Source organism: Hyaena hyaena, unplaced genomic scaffold (genome assembly GCF_003009895.1).
Source record: "Hyaena hyaena isolate Hyena2069 unplaced genomic scaffold, ASM300989v1 scaffold_786, whole genome shotgun sequence".
NCBI lineage: Eukaryota > Metazoa > Chordata > Mammalia > Carnivora > Hyaenidae > Hyaena > Hyaena hyaena.
The window spans coordinates 159,520-180,018 of record NW_024081421.1 but is presented as its reverse complement, the minus strand read 5'-3'; the positions used below and the strand labels follow the sequence as shown (position 1 = coordinate 180,018).

At 34.4% G+C, this 20,499-nt stretch overlaps 1 protein-coding gene across 3 annotated transcripts in view; it reads right to left on the bottom strand.

Moving 5' to 3' along the window:
- ANKRD12 (ankyrin repeat domain 12) overlaps positions 1 to 20,499 on the bottom strand; it is a 126,610-nt gene that overhangs the window by 67,240 nt on the left and 38,871 nt on the right. For 2 of the 3 annotated variants that reach the window (XM_039219096.1, XM_039219095.1), the window contains exons 3-4: positions 15,012 to 15,159; positions 3,822 to 3,968 (exon numbers count right to left, since the gene is read on the bottom strand). In XM_039219096.1, the coding sequence (XP_039075027.1) occupies positions 3,822 to 3,968; positions 15,012 to 15,159 (295 nt within the window). Of the gene's footprint in view, positions 1 to 3,821; positions 3,969 to 8,027; positions 8,097 to 15,011; positions 15,160 to 20,499 lie in introns of all 3 variants that reach the window. The other variant, XM_039219098.1, reaches the window with a different exon arrangement.

The following is a 20,499-nucleotide window of genomic DNA, read 5'->3' as shown; positions in this document are numbered from 1 at the left end:
TAGGCCCCAGGTCTACAGTCTAGTCATAATTTCTACCAACTTTATCCAATTCCAGTTGGATGATGTTATCTCACCTTTTTTTTAATTATTTTTTAATTTTTTTACAAATAGTTTATTGTCAAGTTGGTTTCCATGTAACACCCAGTGCTCATCCCCACAAGTGCCCTCCTCCATGCCCATCCCCCCCTCCCTCCCCTCTCCCTTCAATCCTGTTTGTTCTCAGCATTCAAGAGTCTCTCATGGTTTGCCTCTCTCCCTTTCCCCCATTTCCCCCCTTCTTCTCCCCCATGGTCCTCCGTCAAGTTCCTCCTAATCCTCCTATACGTGCAAACATATGATATTTGTCCTTCTCTGCCTGACTTATTTCGCTCAGCATAACACCCTCAAGGTCCATCCATGTTGCTACACATGGCCAGATTTCATTCTTTCTCGTTGCCATGTAGTATTCCATGGTATAGATAAACCACATCTTCTTGATCCATTCGTCCGTTGATGGACACTTAAGCTCTTTCCATGTTTTGGCTATTGTTGAGAGTGCTGCTATAAACATTGGGGTACATGTGCCCCTATGCATCAGCATTCCTATATCCCTTGGGTAAATTCCTAGCAGTGCTACTGTTGGGTCATAGGGGAGTTCTATTGTTAATTTTTTGAGGAACCTCCACACTGTTTTCCAGAGGGTCTGCACCAGTTTACATTCCCACCAACAGTGTAGGAGGGTGCCCATTTCTCCATGTGCTCGCCAGCATCTAGAGTTCTCTGATTTGCTCATTTTAGCCACTCTGACTGGCGTGAGGTGATTATCTCAGTGTGGTTTTGATTTGTATTTCCCTGATAAGTGATGCTGAGCATTGTTTCATGTGTCTGTTGGCCATCTGGATGTCCTCTTTGGAGAAGTGTCTGTTCAAATCTTCTGCCCATTTCTTCACTGGGTTGTTTGTTTTTTGGGTGTGGAGTCTGGGGAGTTCCTTATAGATTCTGGATATTAACCCTTTATCTGATATGTCATTTACAACTATCTTTTCCCATTCTGTCAGTTGCTTACTAGTTTTATTGACTGTTTCCTTTGCCGTGCAGAAGCTTTTAATCTTGATACAGTCCCAATAGTTTATTTTTGCTCTTGATTCCCTTGCTTTTGGGGATGTGTCAAGTAAGAATTTGCTGTGGTGGAGGTCAAGGAGGTTGTTTCCTGCTTTCTCCTCTAGGGTTTTGATTGTTTCCTGTCTCACTTTCAGGTCCTTTATCCATGTTGAGTTTATTTTTGTGTATGGTGTGAGAAAATGATCTAGTTTCATTCTTCTGCATGTTGCTGTCCAGTTCTCCCAACACCATCTGTGAAAGAGGCTGTCTTTTTTCCACTGGGTATTCTTTCCTGCTTTGTCAAAGATTAGTTGGCTGTATACTTTTGGGTCTATTTCTGAGTTCTCAATTTTATTCCATTGGTCTATGTGTCTGTTTTTGTGCCAATACCATACTTGTCTCAATGATGACAGCTTTGTAGTAGAGGCTAAAGTCTGGGATGATGATACCTCCCGTTTTGGTTTTCTTCTTCAATATTACTTTGGCTATTCGGGGTCTTTTGTGGTTCCATACAAATTTTAGGATAGTTTGTTCTAGTTTTGAGAAGTATGCTGGTGTAATTTTGATTGGGATTGCATTGAATGTGTAGATTGCTTTGGGTAGTAATGACATTTTAACTATATTTATTCTTCTGACCCATAGGCATGGAATGTTTTTCCATTTCTTTGAAGGACACTGTCTGTGTTACTATCTCATTCGTTACTGTATCTCAACTATTTAGACTTCTTGGCACACGGTGGTACTCATGCAATATTTGCTGAATGAATAAATGAATTTTACTATAATCTTCATAGTCAAATTATTTATTAAGAAAATTAGCTGTTCAGTTTCTTAAAAATGAAAGGACATATTCTTTATCCAAGCAACTTGCAAGGAATTAATTCAAAGAAAATTTTGTTACCCATTTCAAAATAATATTCACATACATAAAATAAAAATAGCATTATCCATAATGGCAACCAGAGTAAACATAACATAAAAGGGGAAATTAATTATGTAACGGATAAAATAATGAATCTTAAGCTACAAGTATGCTTTTATGTTGGCAAACAGCTTCATATTTCAAAAGTTGTCCACTCTAGTTCCACGTATATTAATAAGGTTGACTAAAAATCCTTATATGAAAAGAATCAACTGCATTATAATATGACCTTATTTAAATTTTAAAACACAAATTACATAGGGAGGCTCGCTAGCTCAGGCAGTGGAGCATGTGCCTCTTGATCTCGGGGTTGTGAATTTCAAGCCCCATGTCAGGGACAGAATTTGCTTTAAAAAACACAAAACAAAACAAACAAAACAAAACCCTACAACGAAACATATGCAACTGTATGTTTATACCTAGAAAACTTCTGGAAGGAACACTGGAGACGTGGCAAGATTAACTTTCTGCCTTCTAATTTACTCTAAGGATAGAAATTCATGGTATAGGGGCACCTGGGTGGCTCAGTTGGTTGAGTGTCCGACTTCGGCTCAGGTCATGATCTCACGGTTAGTGGGTTCGAGCCCCGTGTTGGGCTCTGTGCTGACAGCCAGCTCAGAGCCTGGAGCCTGCTTCAGATTCTGTGTCACCCTCTCTCTCTGGCCCTCCCCTGCTCACTCTGTCTCTCTCTCTCTCTCAGAAATAAATAAAACATTAAAAAAAAAATTCATGGTATAACAAAGTGAGATTTAAAAAATACATCTAATTATTAAATCTGACACAAGGCTAACATTTTACGAAACATTTAAAGTTTTAACAATGTATAGGATCTTTAATTTGGCTACAGTCTTTCAAAAATTGGGTATGAAAAGGTAGGAGAATAACCATAAACAGCACACTCTACTTAAAAAAAGCAAGAAGCCCTAACGTGTTCATTAGTGAAAGACTAGATATACCAATGATTTGATGGAAACTACAATACATAGAAATTAAAAATTTTACCATGTTGTCATAGTTTTTTAAAAAAGCCAATACAGAAAAACTTACAGAGAGAAAACTTTTAGTGCATTTCAACAGGGTCTGTTAAGTCACCCAAAATCTTATATAAAGATGCCGTGAAATGAAATACAAAATAAATTTACACAGCATATCACAAATATTTTTCCTTTTAAAATAATTTAGATCTTAAGCAATAAAGCATGGATTACATTATAACTATAAATCCAGAAGCAGTTTTATAGAAACTAGGGTTAAAAAATGCTTCAGTAAGGTGAAAGCACACCAGTGCAGCAATGGACTTCAAGTTAACTGACCATTTCTTTTCTTTTGTTATGAATGACCATTTCTAAATTACACATTTTAGTTGACAAATATTTACTAATATCCACTAAGTGCGAAGATCCCTGCTCCTGTGGAGATTCTCATCTGGTGGACGATACAGACAATAAACAATCATCACCCAAATAAATGTAAAATTACACTTATAAGAAATTTTTAAATTTTTAAAAATATTTTTGAGAGAGCGAGTGTGTGTGCATGTGGGGGGGGGCGGCAGGCAGAGAGGGAGACATAGAATCCAAGCAGGCTCCAGGCTCTGAGACGTCAGGACAGACCTCTATGCGGATCTCAAACTCATAAAACCGTGAGCTCATGGCCCGAGTTGGAGTTGGACACTTAGCCAACTAAGCCACCCAGGTAAGCCCAAACTTTTAAGAAATTTTTATTAAATCCAAGTAAAAATAAAAACTTAAAGTAATTGTTAAGACAAGGGTAGACTCAGGCAAACTAAGAATACACATGTACTCAATGATGGTGTCACCTGGACTGTTGTCTCTTGCTGTCATCTGCATAAGGAGTGCCATCTGCTTCCGCTCAGAGAGTGGATAACCAAAAAGAATGCTAACTGGTGTGGACTTCTTATTTCCAGCTTCCTTTTTTGTTTTCTTCTTTTCTGGACCTTCTTTCTCTGGAATTATTAATAAATATGTAAGAATTTTAATAGAAGCACTGTAAAGCAAAACATAAGAAAACTTTAAAAAAACAGATGCTATACATGTGTATGAGAAACATAAAACTAGCAACAGGCTGACAAAAAAGAACACTAGACTTTTATTGTATTATATAAGCAATTTCCTTCCTGAATGCTTTGAAAAAATATATTAATTCTACTGTTTTCTGAAAATTAAGAATATTTGCATATTTATTCCTCATATCATCTGTATTTTAATGATTTGTTCTTTTAAAATTTAACTTCCTCAGTAACACTTCAAACATTCCTTAGTATCACATCTTTGAAGCTTTTCTTCATTCATTATAGTTTTATTCTTCTTAATTACTGCTGTCTTTATTAGCAATGTTCCTTCATATTATTTCCGTAATTCCACTGATGATTTGTACAATCTTCTAACGAGGTAAGTATTTAAAACAAGTCTCATCACACAAAGTAATTATTGAAAAGAAGCATCAGATCACTTTATCCCAGACACAGGATAGCTGAACATGGAATGATCCTAATAAAAGCTAAAAATGAGCAAATTAAAGATTCTGCATGTGTGTGGGTATGTGGGGGTGGTTAACAGAGATTCTGCAAAGATCCAAAATGTCTAAGGATTTTCTGAAAGAGATTTGATCCATCATAAAGCCAGCTCTCAGGTTGAGCTACTTGGGAAATCCTTTGGCAATGCAGCCAGCAGTCGTCGTCAAGTGCCAGGAACTTCAGATGGAACTGGATTCTGTAAGTCAGAGAGATACAGATAGCTGTTCTAGGATTCCTCTGGGAGATAATTCAGGTGTGAGTTAATGTCTGCTTGTTAACTGTCTAGGCATCTTATTTCTTGGGAAATCCTATACAAATTATCTGAGAATTACTGATCTGGGCTTGACAGTCCCTGTAAAGATGGACTAACAAAGATAAATAAGTAAGTTTTAAAAATAAATGTAGAACATAGCGAAAATGGAAGGAGGGAAGGTTTAGTAGTAAATATTGCATTTTTTACTCTAGGCAGATGTGGCCAGCATATGGACTCCTCTAAGTGATAAGCATTTACTAATCTAGCAAGTTTCAAGAAACTAGTTTGAGATTACTTAAATATTATTAAATATATAATCATTTAAGGCATAAGAACAAAGTAATTCTTGCAGTGAACCACTTATTTAATTATGATACAATGGATGGCATCCTAATGGCCTAGAAAAATTAAGAGATCAGAACATTTAACTCTGCTGTCCACAAATTACTGAAAATTCAATAGCTCCTAAAATAAAATGTCCATGTGTTGATATTTAATTTTTACATAACAAAATTGAAAAACTTGATTTACTTAAGTCAGCCTTTATTAATAGTTATAAATACTGTTTTATTTTCCTAGTTCTCATTTTATTATCATTAATGGTCCACTTTAATATAAATCTAGGTTCAGCACAGTGTTTCATCTAACTTACTAAATTTATTATAAAGCCCTTAACAGGATTTTAAGAGAAGCTCATTTTTTTTCTGAAACATGTAGTTTCTTCTAATAATACTGTGTGCTTTGGTTCTTTCATATTTAATGAGGAACCATAATTGTTGTTTCAATGATTTCAACCTAAATAACAAATCTTTAAATATAACAAATGTACTTCTTTTCTAGAATTAAAATATTTAACACTAAAAATTTTTATAAAAAGGAGAAAAGTTTTTAAAAAAGAAGTGAAATCTAGTAATTGGAGGAAACAAAGTGATGAAAATGTACAGAGAATCTTTTCTTAAAATATCTTCTAAAATTTTGGGGAAATTTTCATATTTCCTCACTTGCAAAACAATGAATTTTCTGCTTCTCATTGCATTTCATGCAATGTTTTAAAAAGAATATGCTCTAAAGTGATACATACTCAATTTACAGAACAAAGTGAGACACTTATAAATTCATTTTAGAATTCTGACTGCCAAATGATCAAAGACACGATTATGTATCTTGGAAAAGAATAAAACTGTACATATTCCAAATATTCAAGCAAAAATTCAAATTAGATACTAGCATCCAATCTGAACTCTATTTTTCTTTCAGTTTACCTTAGTCATTTGTCTGAGTTCATGCTTTACATAAGACAGGAAAAGAAGATAAATAAACAGATGCTGGTGTAAGATAGCTAGATAGATACCATTCTTCAAAGCTGTGTTAGATTAATATGTCCCAAAATGTGCTTTTTCAAGTGTAAAGCATTCAACAAAACTTTTGACTATTTGGGATCTATACTGTGAAGAACTTGTTTCCTGACTGGTCATAAGTAAAAAATGATCACATAGATTTGAGAAAGTTAGGTACTTCTCAAGTTTGACAACTGAACTATGTATTTATTTGTCCAAAAAATGGTCCAGAATTTTAAATAGAGGAATACTGACACATGCTCATGTAGCACAGTCTCTTATAGAATTGAATTTCCATTCAGCCACTCTGGAGACTGTTAAAGAAAAATCCAAGCGATTTACTTAAGACTAAAGAAAAACAGAGAAATGGATTATCCACAATCTAACACTCTTTATTTCAGGGTTCAGAAGATCTTTAGAAATATAGAAATATCTCAGTTTTATAATCTAAAAAATGAATGCTTTCTTTTCAGGACTTGTCAGAATAAACAAAAAGCTCAACATAGTCACAACCCAATTAAGTGTAGGGTATATTAAGAAGAAGAAACAAAATTTCTTTCTTGGGGAAAGAACCTACCAGCTGATTCATAAACCTACCAGCCTCTCAAAAGCTGAAGAATATGATACTTCCCTACAAAGTAGTCACTGTGGAAGGAATGGAGCAATGGAGCTGTAACTCAAATTCAGATTAATAGAACTAATCAATCACATTTGGAAAGTTACTTCAAGTCTGAGAAAAAAATGTTGCCATTGCTCTCTGGTTCTAAAGCATCTACATGAATTTCTAAAATGTAGGTGCTTGTATCTTGATTTCCAGCAATAATACTCAGATTGTGGATAATTTCATCCCGTATACTTCCTTCAGGTACACGCAGACCCTGAGGAGTCCTGTTTTAGAAATGTACACCCAACTCCACAGTAAGTGGAGTTTAATGCTGACTGTAAACATGTCCTTTACCCCCAAATTTTGAGAATTAAGTACTGACTTATCAGCTCATTTAATTTTAAGACTAATATTTGGTTCTACACCACCCTTACAAACTTATAAAATACAAAATATACCAGAAATGGAAGATTTCAGGTTTTATAACAAAATGTCATATGCTGAAAACTGTACACTTGGATACCCAGGGACTAAACAATATTTTGTATTACAAAAAAGTTAAGAGATAAAAATGTAAGCCCATTAAAAAAAAAAAGTTTAATCAAAGCACTTAACTGATTAGTTTTCACATAAGATAGTATTTATATATTCTCCTGTATTCTTCTATCTGGAGCAATTATGAGCCCTAACAGCTGGTGCCATAGCCAAATAAAGCAGTTCCAACACAGTGAATGGTAATGGCATTTCTCTTGGAAAGCTGTTGTATTAATCCACTGTTAAATTCAACAAGGGCAGCAAAGTCAATAGACTAAATATAGTTCAACCAAAAATTTAAAAAAATTTTTTAAAAACACTGCATGATTAAATAGTAAGATGATACTGTCTACTGTCTATCAAAACCAGTACACATGGTATACACTGTAAAGAATATAAAGCAAAAGAGACCAAGGACCTTGAGTATCTTCTCATAGGAATTGCTGCACTGCACAACTCCAAGGGGCTGACTGATTTCTTATATTGTTTTCTATGTGAATGGTGGCCCCATGTTGTGCTGTGCAACAACTGAGTGGTAGTACATAGTAGTCCTGCTTATAATTTCATAAATAGCATGTGTTGGATATAATGCAGTAGATACCTCAAACAAAAACTGGAAAATTGTGTCACTCATGTAGTTCACTTATTCAACCAACGATACCTATATACTGGTTTGAAAGGAAGTTATTTATAGTACAACAATTACTTGTAAATGTGACAGAAACCACTGGCTAAACAGGTGCCCCTGATAATCTAATTACCTGAGTATGTCCTGTAAGAAGATATAAGTCTCTCCCCCCAATTTTCACTTGTATGTCCTGGATCTGAATCTACAGAATAAGAAGAGACAGGAGAAAAGAAAAAAAGCACACGAAGGGAAATGCAGAATTCAACAAACCAACATTTTTCAAAAGACCACTAGTTTAGTCAATGATCTATCATTGTTTTTCCAAAAGACTATTTTTAAGGTAAAGCCAAAAGCACATTTAAAACACAGGTTTGGCTAAAGATTTCAATTTGGCCAAGACTTCAGTTTCTTCGATTAGGCTATTAAAGCTGAGAAAGTCAACCATGCAGTCTGCAATAATAGATATTACTGATGCTACTTATTAAAAGAGATCTCCTTTGAAGCTATATTATTTCTAATCTCTGAATAATGATAAAAGAGGCAGTCCTCTATCAAATTCTGTTTAGAATTTGTCTTCAGAAAACTTGAATAAAGGGCCTAAATAATCCTTTTTGTTCTACGAATGCCAAACTACTCAGAAAACAATGGAACACTTTGGACTGCAATATCATTCTAGACCACAGGCCTTTCAAATGGTATGAATTACTACACTGATCACTATTTAAGACTTCTTAGAAAGAAAGCAGCCTAAAATCAAAACAAAGTTTATCGGCTAAGATAAGATTATGGAATTCTGCCTAGCAATTCATGACAAGTAAAAATATCTCCAACTGACTTATGGTGATATGGCCAGAGCAGATAGTTTTACTTACAAACAATATGCCATTTTAACTCACAATATTATTTTGATCTTCATATACTCAATTTTTTGGCATACACTTTTCTTTCCAGGATCATTATTATTATTCATGAGTTCAGTTAGGTATAAAGAAGCAAATGTTGGGGGGAAAAAGAAACCAATTTAGAGAACAAGTAAAACATAGTATTTGAAACTTTTAAAGATAAGCAAAAAGTTTAGTGTTGAGAAGGCTCACTCAATTGAAAGGGAAGTAACTGATAAAGTAACATTTAGACAATTCTAAACCAAGTGGATAAATGGATTCAATGACAAGTTTTTAATGAAAAGTTGTATTTCTAAACTGAACAAAGTTAGCAATGAGAAAAATTCCATGAAGAAATATTTGACATTTCATTTAAAGACAAGCGAAAATGGCCTCCATATACTGCAAACAAATGGAAAAGCAGCAACCGATACACTGTGCCAACAAATTGAATTAAATGAATTACTAAAAGCAAATCATAGTTTAGCAACAGATTAAAGCATAGTGAATAAACTGAACTTTCAATTATATTCATTAATATAAGGAAGTGGTATAAGTTTACTGAAATCTTCCTTTGGCAGAAAATTAATCCATTCTGACTCCCTTTGGCTTTTACTCAAAAAAGTATGTTTATATTTAGTGCATTTTAATGTGTACTCTACAAAGATTTAATTCAGGAGCTGAATTAAAAGCTTCTGTATCTTGTCCCCTAACTCACCCACTTCTGAGCTATACTGAGACTAGAGCTACCTAGGAGGTTTCTGTACAACACTGAGTGCCAAGCAGAGTAATTATCCCTCCCTGATATGTTATCTGCAGCAAGGTAAGACAAACAACAGTTGTATTTTAAAAGCCACCTTTTTAAGTTAATATTTTGTTTTGGGTTGCAAGAAACTAAAAGAAAAAATCAAGAATGATTAAAAAGGTTTGCACTATACGTTTGAAAATTTTTAAAGTAAAAGTTTTAAAGATGGGGGAGGGACAAAAGCAAATCTGTACAAATAATCTCCATGAAAATCATCAAAAGGTTATCATCCTTATTAAGCAAAGCACTGATTTTATCTGCTATTCTAACATTGTTACCAAAAAAATTATATTTGTTTTCTTTTTTAAAAAGTTCCTCTCTCCAAATTTCTTTGGGTCATATTAAACAGGGTAAATCCTTCAACGGCATCAGAAAAACAGAACTTCTAAGGCCGGCTGGCAAAGAAAATTTAGTTTAAAACATCTGAACATGCTCCAGAACTGCTACCATGGATTTTGGGAAGAGATCATACTGTGTTTCTTTGGATTTTCTCACGCCGCATTATCTACATATGCCAAAAGAAAAAAAATAGTAAGTAAATAAAGAAGGCTTATAAAGAGAAAACAAAGATTTTTAAAAAGTGAAGGACACTATATCGTTCTACTTATTTAAACATAAACTAAAAACGATGAAGTACCACTGATTTACTTCTATAGGATATCAGATCTATCAAACCTAAAGAAAAACAGGTATCCCAATGTTATTTGAGGTTAAAGAACATTCATATACTGCTGGTGGCTTTGTAACAAAGTATAATTATTTTGGAGAAATATCATAGAAATATTTAATCCTTAATACCTTAACCCTACTCCTGGGAATGAGTAAGAAAGAATTCAGGTGTAATAAAAATACAATCTGCAAAGATGCATATGATGACATTGGTCATAACAAAATAATTACATGTTTAGTTTGAAGGCCAAGAAGAGACCTCTCATGAGTACCCTCAAGACAGCTGTTGATTAGTATTTTCATGTCAAGGGATTGTGGCTTTCCTTGGATGCCATTAGACTAGGAAAGAAAAGAAGTATGGTTTTTTGACTGATAGTACAGGAATAAAGTTCACTTGGGTACAAACAATACTAATTGAGATAACAGTTTTTAGTTATTAATTATTGTACTAAAAACTACATACAGTGTCAGTACTGAAAGATGCTGACCCAATATTCATTTTCCCCTTCTTAACAGAAGGACTCCAGTTTTGATTAGGGTGACACTATACCCAGTTGAAAGTAGTTAACTGTCCAGACTCTCTTGTAACTAAGGCTTAACCAATGAGATGCAGGTAGAAGTTTCTAGGGATGTTGTTTCATCAATAAAAAGGCAAAGTCTCACTGGAAGAAAGATACTTTCTCCTAGGTCCTTCCTCTTTTACTCTCTTCCCAGGAGGAGGCAGAAGATACTCTGTGACTATAAAGCAAAATGATTAAGGACAAAGCCCATGTATGAGTTAAGAGTGAGTGCAGAATGATGAAAACATCCCTTTCCCTGATGGCATTACTGAGCTACTATAACAACACTGGACTACTGATACCTCCTGGTCTTATTACAGTAGATGAAAAAAATCTCAATCTATTTAAGTCTAAGTCGGTTTTCTGTTTTAATTAACATATCATAAACTGATTTTACACAGTATGTCACTGAATGATTACAATTCTCTGAAGCTAGTATTACATGCACTTTAATAGATGAGAAAATTGGAGTTATAAAGGGCTCAAATTTTTTGGCCAGGACTAGCAGGGAGCTGAGTAGGGACACAACATTAATCTGTCTGACTCCAAAGCTTCTGATAATAAACACTATGCAATGATTTACCTCTACTGTAACTACAACTAACTTATCCTGCCAGGATTCTAGACAAAGAGGGACTGAAAGGAAAAGCTAAAAATAAGTGATTAAGCAAACTACAGGTTTGGAATAATTTGTCTTCTTGTCACTCTATGTATTCACCTAACATTTCATGGGGCAAAATTTATGGGAATTCTCTAAGAGAATAGGACAATGTTGGATAGATACTGAAATGATATAAGCAGATATACTTGAAGTTTCTGAAATAAATAGTATTATGATGCATCGGTAAGGAACCCCTGGCATGACTTCAAATTATGCTGTAATGTTCCTCCAAATTTTGTCTCGTCAAGCAATTACTTTCTAAAAGTATCTTTTAAAAAATTAATAAATATTAAATAATTCAGAGTTAAAAAGCTTAAGACACACTACAGTATCTCAAAATGAAGACTAAGAATGATTCATCCAGCTGATGGCAGTCTTGCTGATTTGGAAGATCACTGAGTCTTCCTTGAAGCATGAATATCTTTTTTAAAAAGTAACTGGGGAGCCTGGGTTGGTTAAGCTTCTGACTTTGGGTCAGGTCATGATCTCATGGTTCATGAGCTCAAGCCTCACATCAGGCTCTGCAATGACAGTGCAGAGACTGCTTGGAATTCTCTCTCCATTCTTCCACTCGACCGCATGTGCATGCACACGAACATAAGCATGCGCAGAAGACTCAAAATATATAAACTTTAAAAAATTTTTAAAAGACTGTCTTACAGAAATAATTATGCTTGTTATTTTAAAATTCAAGTCCTACAAAATCAAAGAAAGTAAAAAGTCATTCCAATCTTGGAAATAGAGTATTCACATCTAGTGGCCATCATTCCAAGCATCTTTCTAAATTATATATATAAAGAGAAAGGAACTGGGGTGTGTGTCTGTTAATTTACATACAAACAAAAATATCATATGTATGTACTATTTTAAAATAAAAAGGTGAAAGATTTTATTTTAATCCAACATAAAAAGAACAGGAACTAGGGTTCCTGGATAGCTACTCTTAATTTCAGGGTCATGAGTTCAAGCACCACATTGGGTTCAGAGCTTAAAGAAAAAAAAAAAAAAAAGAGGAGGAGGAGAGATCATATACTAAAATTTAAACACATTATATGTAAACGTATATATGAAAGAGTTTTAGATGAAGATTAAAAATTTTAACTAATTATTTTAAAAGACTATATATTTCATGGGGCACCTGGGTGGCTCAGTTGGTTAAGCGTCTGACTTCAGCTCAGGTCATGATCTCATGGTTTGCAGGTTCAAGCCCTGCATCGGGCTCTGTGCTGGCAGCTCAGAGCCTGGAACCTCCTTCAGATTTTGTGTCTTCCCCTCTCTCTGCCCCTCCCATGCTCATGCTCTGTCTCTCTCTGTCTCTGAATAATGAATAAAGATGTTAAAAAAAAAAAACTATATATTTCAGTTATAGACAATATCAGTTATTCCCTTGCTATAAGAGATGAGCTGAGTAGCATTAATAACATTTTGTCCTTATTGCCAATCCCCCAGTCTTTTATTTAACCTAAGTCAGGGTTAAAATATTTACATTTTTGTTCTGGGCCCATAATACAGTAACTAGGTTTGGCTAGGTTGGTTTTACTACATACAGTTTTTTATACTTCAATAATTTTATCCTTCAATATGTGTGTTAATATATGCCCTGTGTGCACATACATACAAATATAAATACACAGAATGTGACTTTTAATAAAGTAAACAGTACATATTATTTCATAACCTATTTTTAAAATTTGTATGCTATGAGCATCTTTTCATCTCATGTATTCTTTTATTTTTAAGAGTAAAAACCGTATTTCTTAATTGGATTTACCATAATTGAACAAATTCTCTATAACTTAACATATTTTTCTGCAGTTATTTTTGCTATTCTAAGTAGAGATAAACACACTTGAAGATAATTTTAATTGTCATCAATAATTACTTATATAGATTAAATTCCAAATTAAAGAATAACTCAAATGTTAACAACCTTTCTGTTTTGAAAAATATTTTCATATTTACCTCCAACAATATATTCTTATAATTTAGACCAACTAGGGTCGCCTGGGTGGCTCAGTCAGTTGAGCGTACAACTTTGGCTCAGGTCATAATCTCACAATTCGTGGGTTTGAGCCCCGCATCGGGCTCTGTGCTGACAGCTAGCTCAGAGCCTGGAGCCTGCTTCAGATTCTGTATCTCCCTCTATCTCTGACCCTCCCCTGTTCACGTTGTGTGTTGTGTCTCTCTCTCTCTCAGAAATAAATAAAAACATTAAAAAAATTAATTTAGACCAACTAAATTATAAACTATTCTAAACTATTCCTATTTCTGGTCAGTGACCACCTGGTACAAGTTAGGCCAACAATTCTGTCCAATGTTTTATACTGTACTTCTTTGATTACTTTTGATATTTTTAATAAAAAAATATTTTAAATGTTTATTTATTTTGATTATATAGAACGAGAGTAAGAGGCAGAGGCTCCACTGCTAGCACAGGGCTGGTTTGGGATTGTCTCTCTCCCTTTCTCTCTGCCCTTCCCCTGCTCGTGCACTTGCTCTCTCTCAAAACAAATAAACACTTTTGAAAAAAATTCAAAAACATTAACAAAGTACAAAATTTCTTCACCAATTTTCAAGGCTTAAAAAGGTCATGTTTAAGAACAATTTCTAATTCAAGCTAAGACAGACAGCAAAATAAATACACAAAAGGAGAGCTACCTACTAAAAACGTATGATAAAATTTAAGTACTTTCTAAAGCTATGATAGCACAGGGTGTTTCAAATATTTTCAGATTCCACAGTCAAGATTATTTCCAAATTGATGATTAAGATGACCAGAAAGATATAAGTAGAATACAATCTCTGTACATAAACTCAGAATGGGACAGTAACTTTCTGTGAGTGAAGCTGAAACATTGTTAAGAACAGCTCATTATTAATATTTCACGCAAGGGATAAAATAATTATGATAAATACATAATACTCAAGTTCATATTAGTTTCAAGAAATGATTAGTTCAGAGCTAAAACAAAATCTAATGGTTTATTAGACTGTGGTAATAAGGTTATGATCTATTATGAACAACCAGGATTGACAGAGGTCAAGGACCATTTCTGACATGTAAGTTTTGAAGAAGAAAGTACCATGAATGGGCTTAGGCAGTAAACCTCAATCATTTGTTTTTTCAGGGTTGTGGAGGACATATTTCTGATTCATTCCTGAAATGTAAACTGCCTAAACTGTTTTGTTTGTTGGGTTCACTACTGTGTCCACAAAAACTCAACTTTTTCTCAACTCTAACATATTCTATGCTCCCTCTATCAGAGTAAATTTTCATTACTGAAATGCTATCCAAGAAATTAAGTTCTGAAAGTGGTAAGAGATTTGTAATAAACCTGAGAGTAAGGAAAGAAGCAAATTGTTTTTATCTGATGAGAAATCATGTTTGGGTGAGAAACCATGAATTTCTGTCCCAAAATGATAAATCTGAAATACCAAAATACCAATATTTCTCTATTAAAATGGAGTGCAAGAGGAATGATATGAAGCAAATCATAGTAAAAGAATGATTAAGACTTTATCAGAGAACAAATTATTCTACCTGTGTCTGAATCTCGTTCTTCATTTCTTGATGGGCTAATGGTAAAAGGAAGTTTACGTTTCATGGACGATTTCTCTTTCATCTCCTTGCCCACATCACCTCGGTCAATTTTTGGAGTTTTACTATATGATGCAATCTTGTCTTTACTCTATTAAAAATTAAATATGAATAGTTATAACAATATTGGCTTAGCAAGACAGTAATTAAAAATTATGAAGAAAATGTTCAAATATATTCAAAAGCAGAAATACTACAAACCACTATCTTTAATGTATTCGAGACCCAGTTTCAACAACTGTAACTTTTTTCCTAAATTGTCTCATATTCTCCTACTTTTACTTAATATAACTTTAAAATACCAGTAAGACAAACTATCTTGAATATAATAAAACTCTGTAAGCATAATATACACGTTACCATCAATGAACAAATATATAAATCTGAAAAAGTGATTCTGGATAGAATAAAACATAATATGCTTTGTTAATATCATGTACCCACTCATTCGGGTGAATATCCTACCTTCATGGTCTACAGCCATTATCAAGTTCACACTTATTATAATCTTAATATCTGAATTGGTACTACACATCTAAACTGGACTATAAGAACTCCTTTGAGAAAAACATGGTAGACACTAAGAATAAGCCACATCACCTTAAAACAATAGTCCCCAAACTATCTATAATAAATGACAGATATAATAGTTATAGAGATTCTCAGAAGCAAATCAGAAGTAGACTCAGATTGAAGAAGAAAGCAGCTTCAACCCAAAAAAGAAAATATAGGAAGGAAGAGGGGAAAGAAGAGGCACAAAAAATAAAACAGTGAATTTTTTTTAGAGTGGAATGTATCAATAAAATCAAAAGGTGATTTTAAATGAGCAATACTCTAGTATTGCTCTAGTGAATCTAACCATGAAAATGAAAAAGAGAAATAATAAAGATTGGAATTGAGACTTACATACAATTCCGGAGGGTTTATGGAAAAGTTACCAAAAAAAGTTACAAGAAGATACTGTATTCATTTTTATATCACTAAAATTTTAAGATTATTTTCTTTGAAATCATGCATTACTAAAAGCTGGCTCAGGAAAGAAAAAGAAAATCTGAATAGACCAATCAATGATCACAGAAGACAATAAATCCACAGCCAAAGATTTTAAGTTTAAAAAAGGTAACTAGCCCAGAAGATTTTATAAGAGATTTAAAAAAATTCAAGAAACAGATATTTCCCATTTCATGTAAAAATTACTACAGCATAAAACGATATGATTAGAAGCTACCAATCCATGTTTAAGTCTAAAATAAAACATACCAAAAGAAGAGTACAAGATAGAAATTATAAACTAAATTGCTTATGAAATAAATGCAAAATTACCTTAAATAAACTGTCAAATCAAATTTAGTGTCTTAAAACTTAAGAATCAAGCAGGGCTCACCCAAAGAATACAAGGATAGTTTATTATTAGAAAATCTCTTAAGACCACTCACCGTATCAAAAAATTAAAGAAAAACCATATGATAATCTTAACAGGTGACAAAAGTTAACATCTCAATAGAGTCTACATTTATTTTTGATAAATCTATTAACAAATCAGGAGAAGAATGTGACTTCCTTATATATTAACTGATAAAGATTTCTGAAGAATAAAAGCTCATATTATTTACTTCTCAGTTATAAATTCTCTTAAGTGGTTTTTCCACTTCTGCCAATGAATTCAAGCTTCACAGGCATGTATTTCGTTTATAAAGTTATTTTAAAACATAGGTTTTATTATTATTCAGGTCTGGTGAAGTCAACAGATCAGCTGACTACTGCCACTAAAAAGGCAGTTTGTTATTATTAATAGTTCCCAAGCAGGGGCATGCTACACTGCATAGGGCCACAAAGAGTAGCACCAAAGTGGGTCAGGAGGCAGAGGTAGAGAAGGGAAATGTGGGCAAAAGCTTTTATTGTGGTTTCCTCAGGAAAGAAAAGGCAAGGCCTGGCTATTTTAAACACTGTCAGTAGTTTCAGGGTGTGGCACTGTTTCTCTTATTGTCTGGTACATGGCTCTAGTGTGATTAGGGCAGGGGACAGTGGCCCAGAATGTGAGAGTTGGATGCAGTTGGGGTTGGGTTTGGACTCTGGATTGGTTTGTATATGAAATGTATGGTCACAGCGAGTTAAGATCTCTGGGAATTGGCCAGCTCTGGGAATGGCAGTCTCCCCAGTGTCAGCAGGCCACAATATCGAAGCATCAGAAATAAAAAGGCGTAATTAATACAAAGGTTAACCAATAAAATTCTAGAGTCTTGCCTTAGAAGTCTTTATGATTAATAAAAGAATCTAAGAAAAACATGAAGATGTCCCTCTCCCCTTGCACCTGTATCAGTAAGCATTCTTCTCAAAACAACAATTCTTCTATTTCCTGAATTCCTTCTCAAGGAATAGTTCAATCAACCTCAGGGTGGATCCACATTACTTTTTCTACATACACAAGTTTAATTCATTCAACATCTTTTACATCTGCCAACTCTTTTTCATCCCCATAGCTGCTGCCCACACTGCCTTTTGCTTGGATTTTTAAAATAACACTCTAGCCCTGACCCTTCCGTTTTGGCTCAATGGCAACAGGATAAATTGCAAGTTCCTTAGCAACACATATAAGGCCATAATGAACTGGCTGCTGTCTAATGCTTATCTCCTACTCTCTATCCTCCACAGGCCATATCCTAACTTTGTATGTATTACCATAACAGATTTATGTCTTTTTTACATCTTGGAACGTCCTCTGTTTCCACTTTCCTGCTGGCCAACTACTTATTCAGCCTTGAGAATCCAGATTAAGTATCTTTTCTACTGTGACACCATGCCTGAACCCTCTAGCTAGAATTGATTGTTTCTCTCCTTTTTGTCCTATCATTATACACTCAGTACTCTCATTAGTGTGCTTCCTACAATGGTAGAGAAATTCTTAAATTATGGTATCTGAGACCATCATAAGATCTGCAAGGCTAAAAATATACTCACAGTAACACTAAGGTGCTACTGTACGTTTCTCATTCTCTCAAGAATATGCACTGGAGTTTTCTAGAGACTATATGCCAAGTGACATCCAAACACACTGCATGTAGATGCACATGAGAATTTGGTGATCTTCTGTTAAATCACACATTAAAGATATGTGCAAAACCAGTAACACTCTTCTCACTAATATTTTTTTGTCCTGGAACATATAGTTGTTTTCCATAAAGATATCTTATGTGTGCAAACATACACACATATGTATTTTTTAAACCAGTTAATAAACATTTTAAATGTTTTCTCAGTTTTAATTTCTGATAATGTAAGTATCAACAGATATACCTACATATGAAAAAGCTCTTTGGGATCTTTAATTATGCTGAAGGGGTCCTGAGAGCAAAACATTTCAGACAAACAGGAAGAGTAATTAGTTAAGAGTCTTCATGAAGACTTAAATGTCTTAACCATTCACGGTTTTATTCCAAGTGTCATAAAAGAATACATAACACAAGAGGAATCCAATATAAGATTTGTTAAATAAAATGAATCATAAATTCACTCTGCTTATGATTTGTCACATTGGGCAAATTAAAATATCATTTGGGGAAAGTTGTCTATGGTGGAATAAAGGTATTACCAACTTACTTCCCCAAGAAACAACTATAAATCTAGACAAAATTGTCAAAAGCAACAAGGTTCCAAAAACTGAAAAATAGCAAACAACAAATTGAGAAGCATTTTTTTTTTCCTCACGAAAAACTGCTGAACTATGGATAAGAACACTGAGTGTCTTTGGCATTCTTGCCGGGGGAATGCTCTCATTCCCTGGCTGATGCTTAGTTTGCATGAAGTGCTACCGGGGTGGGGCTGGCAAGAAAAACAGCATCTTTGCTGCCAGAGTGTGTCCACTTGAATTGGCAAAGAAGGTAAAAAGCCTACATGCAGCTGCATTGTTTCTAAAAATAGCAAAAAGGGTAGGAAACGATTGGAGGAGGCAAAAAACATACATCTTATTAGCCTAAGGTTGTGATCCTGCTGCAGAAGAGCAGCAGCTGGTGAATAAGCCAAACATTTAACAGGGAGACTGCAGAAATGAGAGAGCCATAGGGGGTGCCAGCTAAGACTGCCACACATCCAAGGCGAGAGGAGAAGCCATGTCCATGGGAAAGATGGGAGAAGGGCTAAGCTCTCCATTTATCCTCACTGACTGGGAGATGGTGTGTACACGCAGAGGAAATCTGAGAGGGTCTAACCTTTCTACATATCCTTAGTTGACTGCACACAAACACAGGGAAGACCCAGGTGAGTCAAACAGAAAGAAAATGCCAGGACAGATTTCAAAAATACCCTAACATTGAATGCACTCCCCAACACACCGGCAAGTCTGTCTGTAGAAGCTGGAAATCAGACTGGCATGGTGTTTGAATACAACCTCTGACCAATGGCTGCTGACTAATCTATACAGATGCAATGGTGCCTCTGTGGAAGCAAGACTAAACTATAAAAAGAAAAAAAAGTGGATACCAGTGGTTGTGATAAATACCACAGAGAAACTCCTAACATTTTACTCAAAACAAACACACACACACAACTCAGCAACAATTACAAGGTTCAGGTGGGAAATAATGAGTACCCAGAACTGTACTACTGCTACAGTATACGATTTAAATTGTCCAGTTTCCAATAAAAATTAAGACATACAAAAAAGCAAAGAAAAAAGTATTCAACAGAAATTTCCCTGAATAAGCCTAGATACTACATTTGACAGTTATTATAAAGAAAGAAAGAAAACAGTGTTTAAAAAATTCCAGTAAGGAAAAAATCACAGAAAGAGCCAAATGGAAATAATACATTTGAGAAGAAAAGTAACAGGGTGCCTGGTTGGCTCAGTCGGTTAAGTGTCTGACTTCAGCTCAGGTCATGATCTCTGGCTTTGGAGTTTGAGCCCTGCTTTGGCCTCTGTGCTGACAGCTCGGAGCCTGGAGCCTGTTTCAGATTCTGTGTCTTGTCCTCTGTCTCTGCCACCCCTCCCCTGCTCATGCATCCATGTATGCTCTCTCTCAAAAATAAAACATTAAAAAAAAAAGAAAGGCAAAGTAACTACAAATGTATTAGATATGTTCAATAGTAGATGTGAGATGGCAAAAAAATATATACACACAAATATATAAAATTAGATTAAATATTCCAAATTTCATGAAAACCTTAAATCTACAGATCTAAGAAACTCAACAAACCCCAAAAAGGATAAATACAAGGGAACCCTAAGCACATGACAAACAAAGAGAAGCAGTGAAAAAAATTCATTGTGACAAGGGTACAAAACAATAGGTGACTCATCAGGAACAGTTAAAACAAGAAAGTAGTAGAGTGACAATCTACTAAAAGAAAAAACTCAACTAAGAATTCTATATCCAACAATACTGCCATTTGAAAATAAAGACAAACAGTCATCAAAAACCACATATTATATAATTCT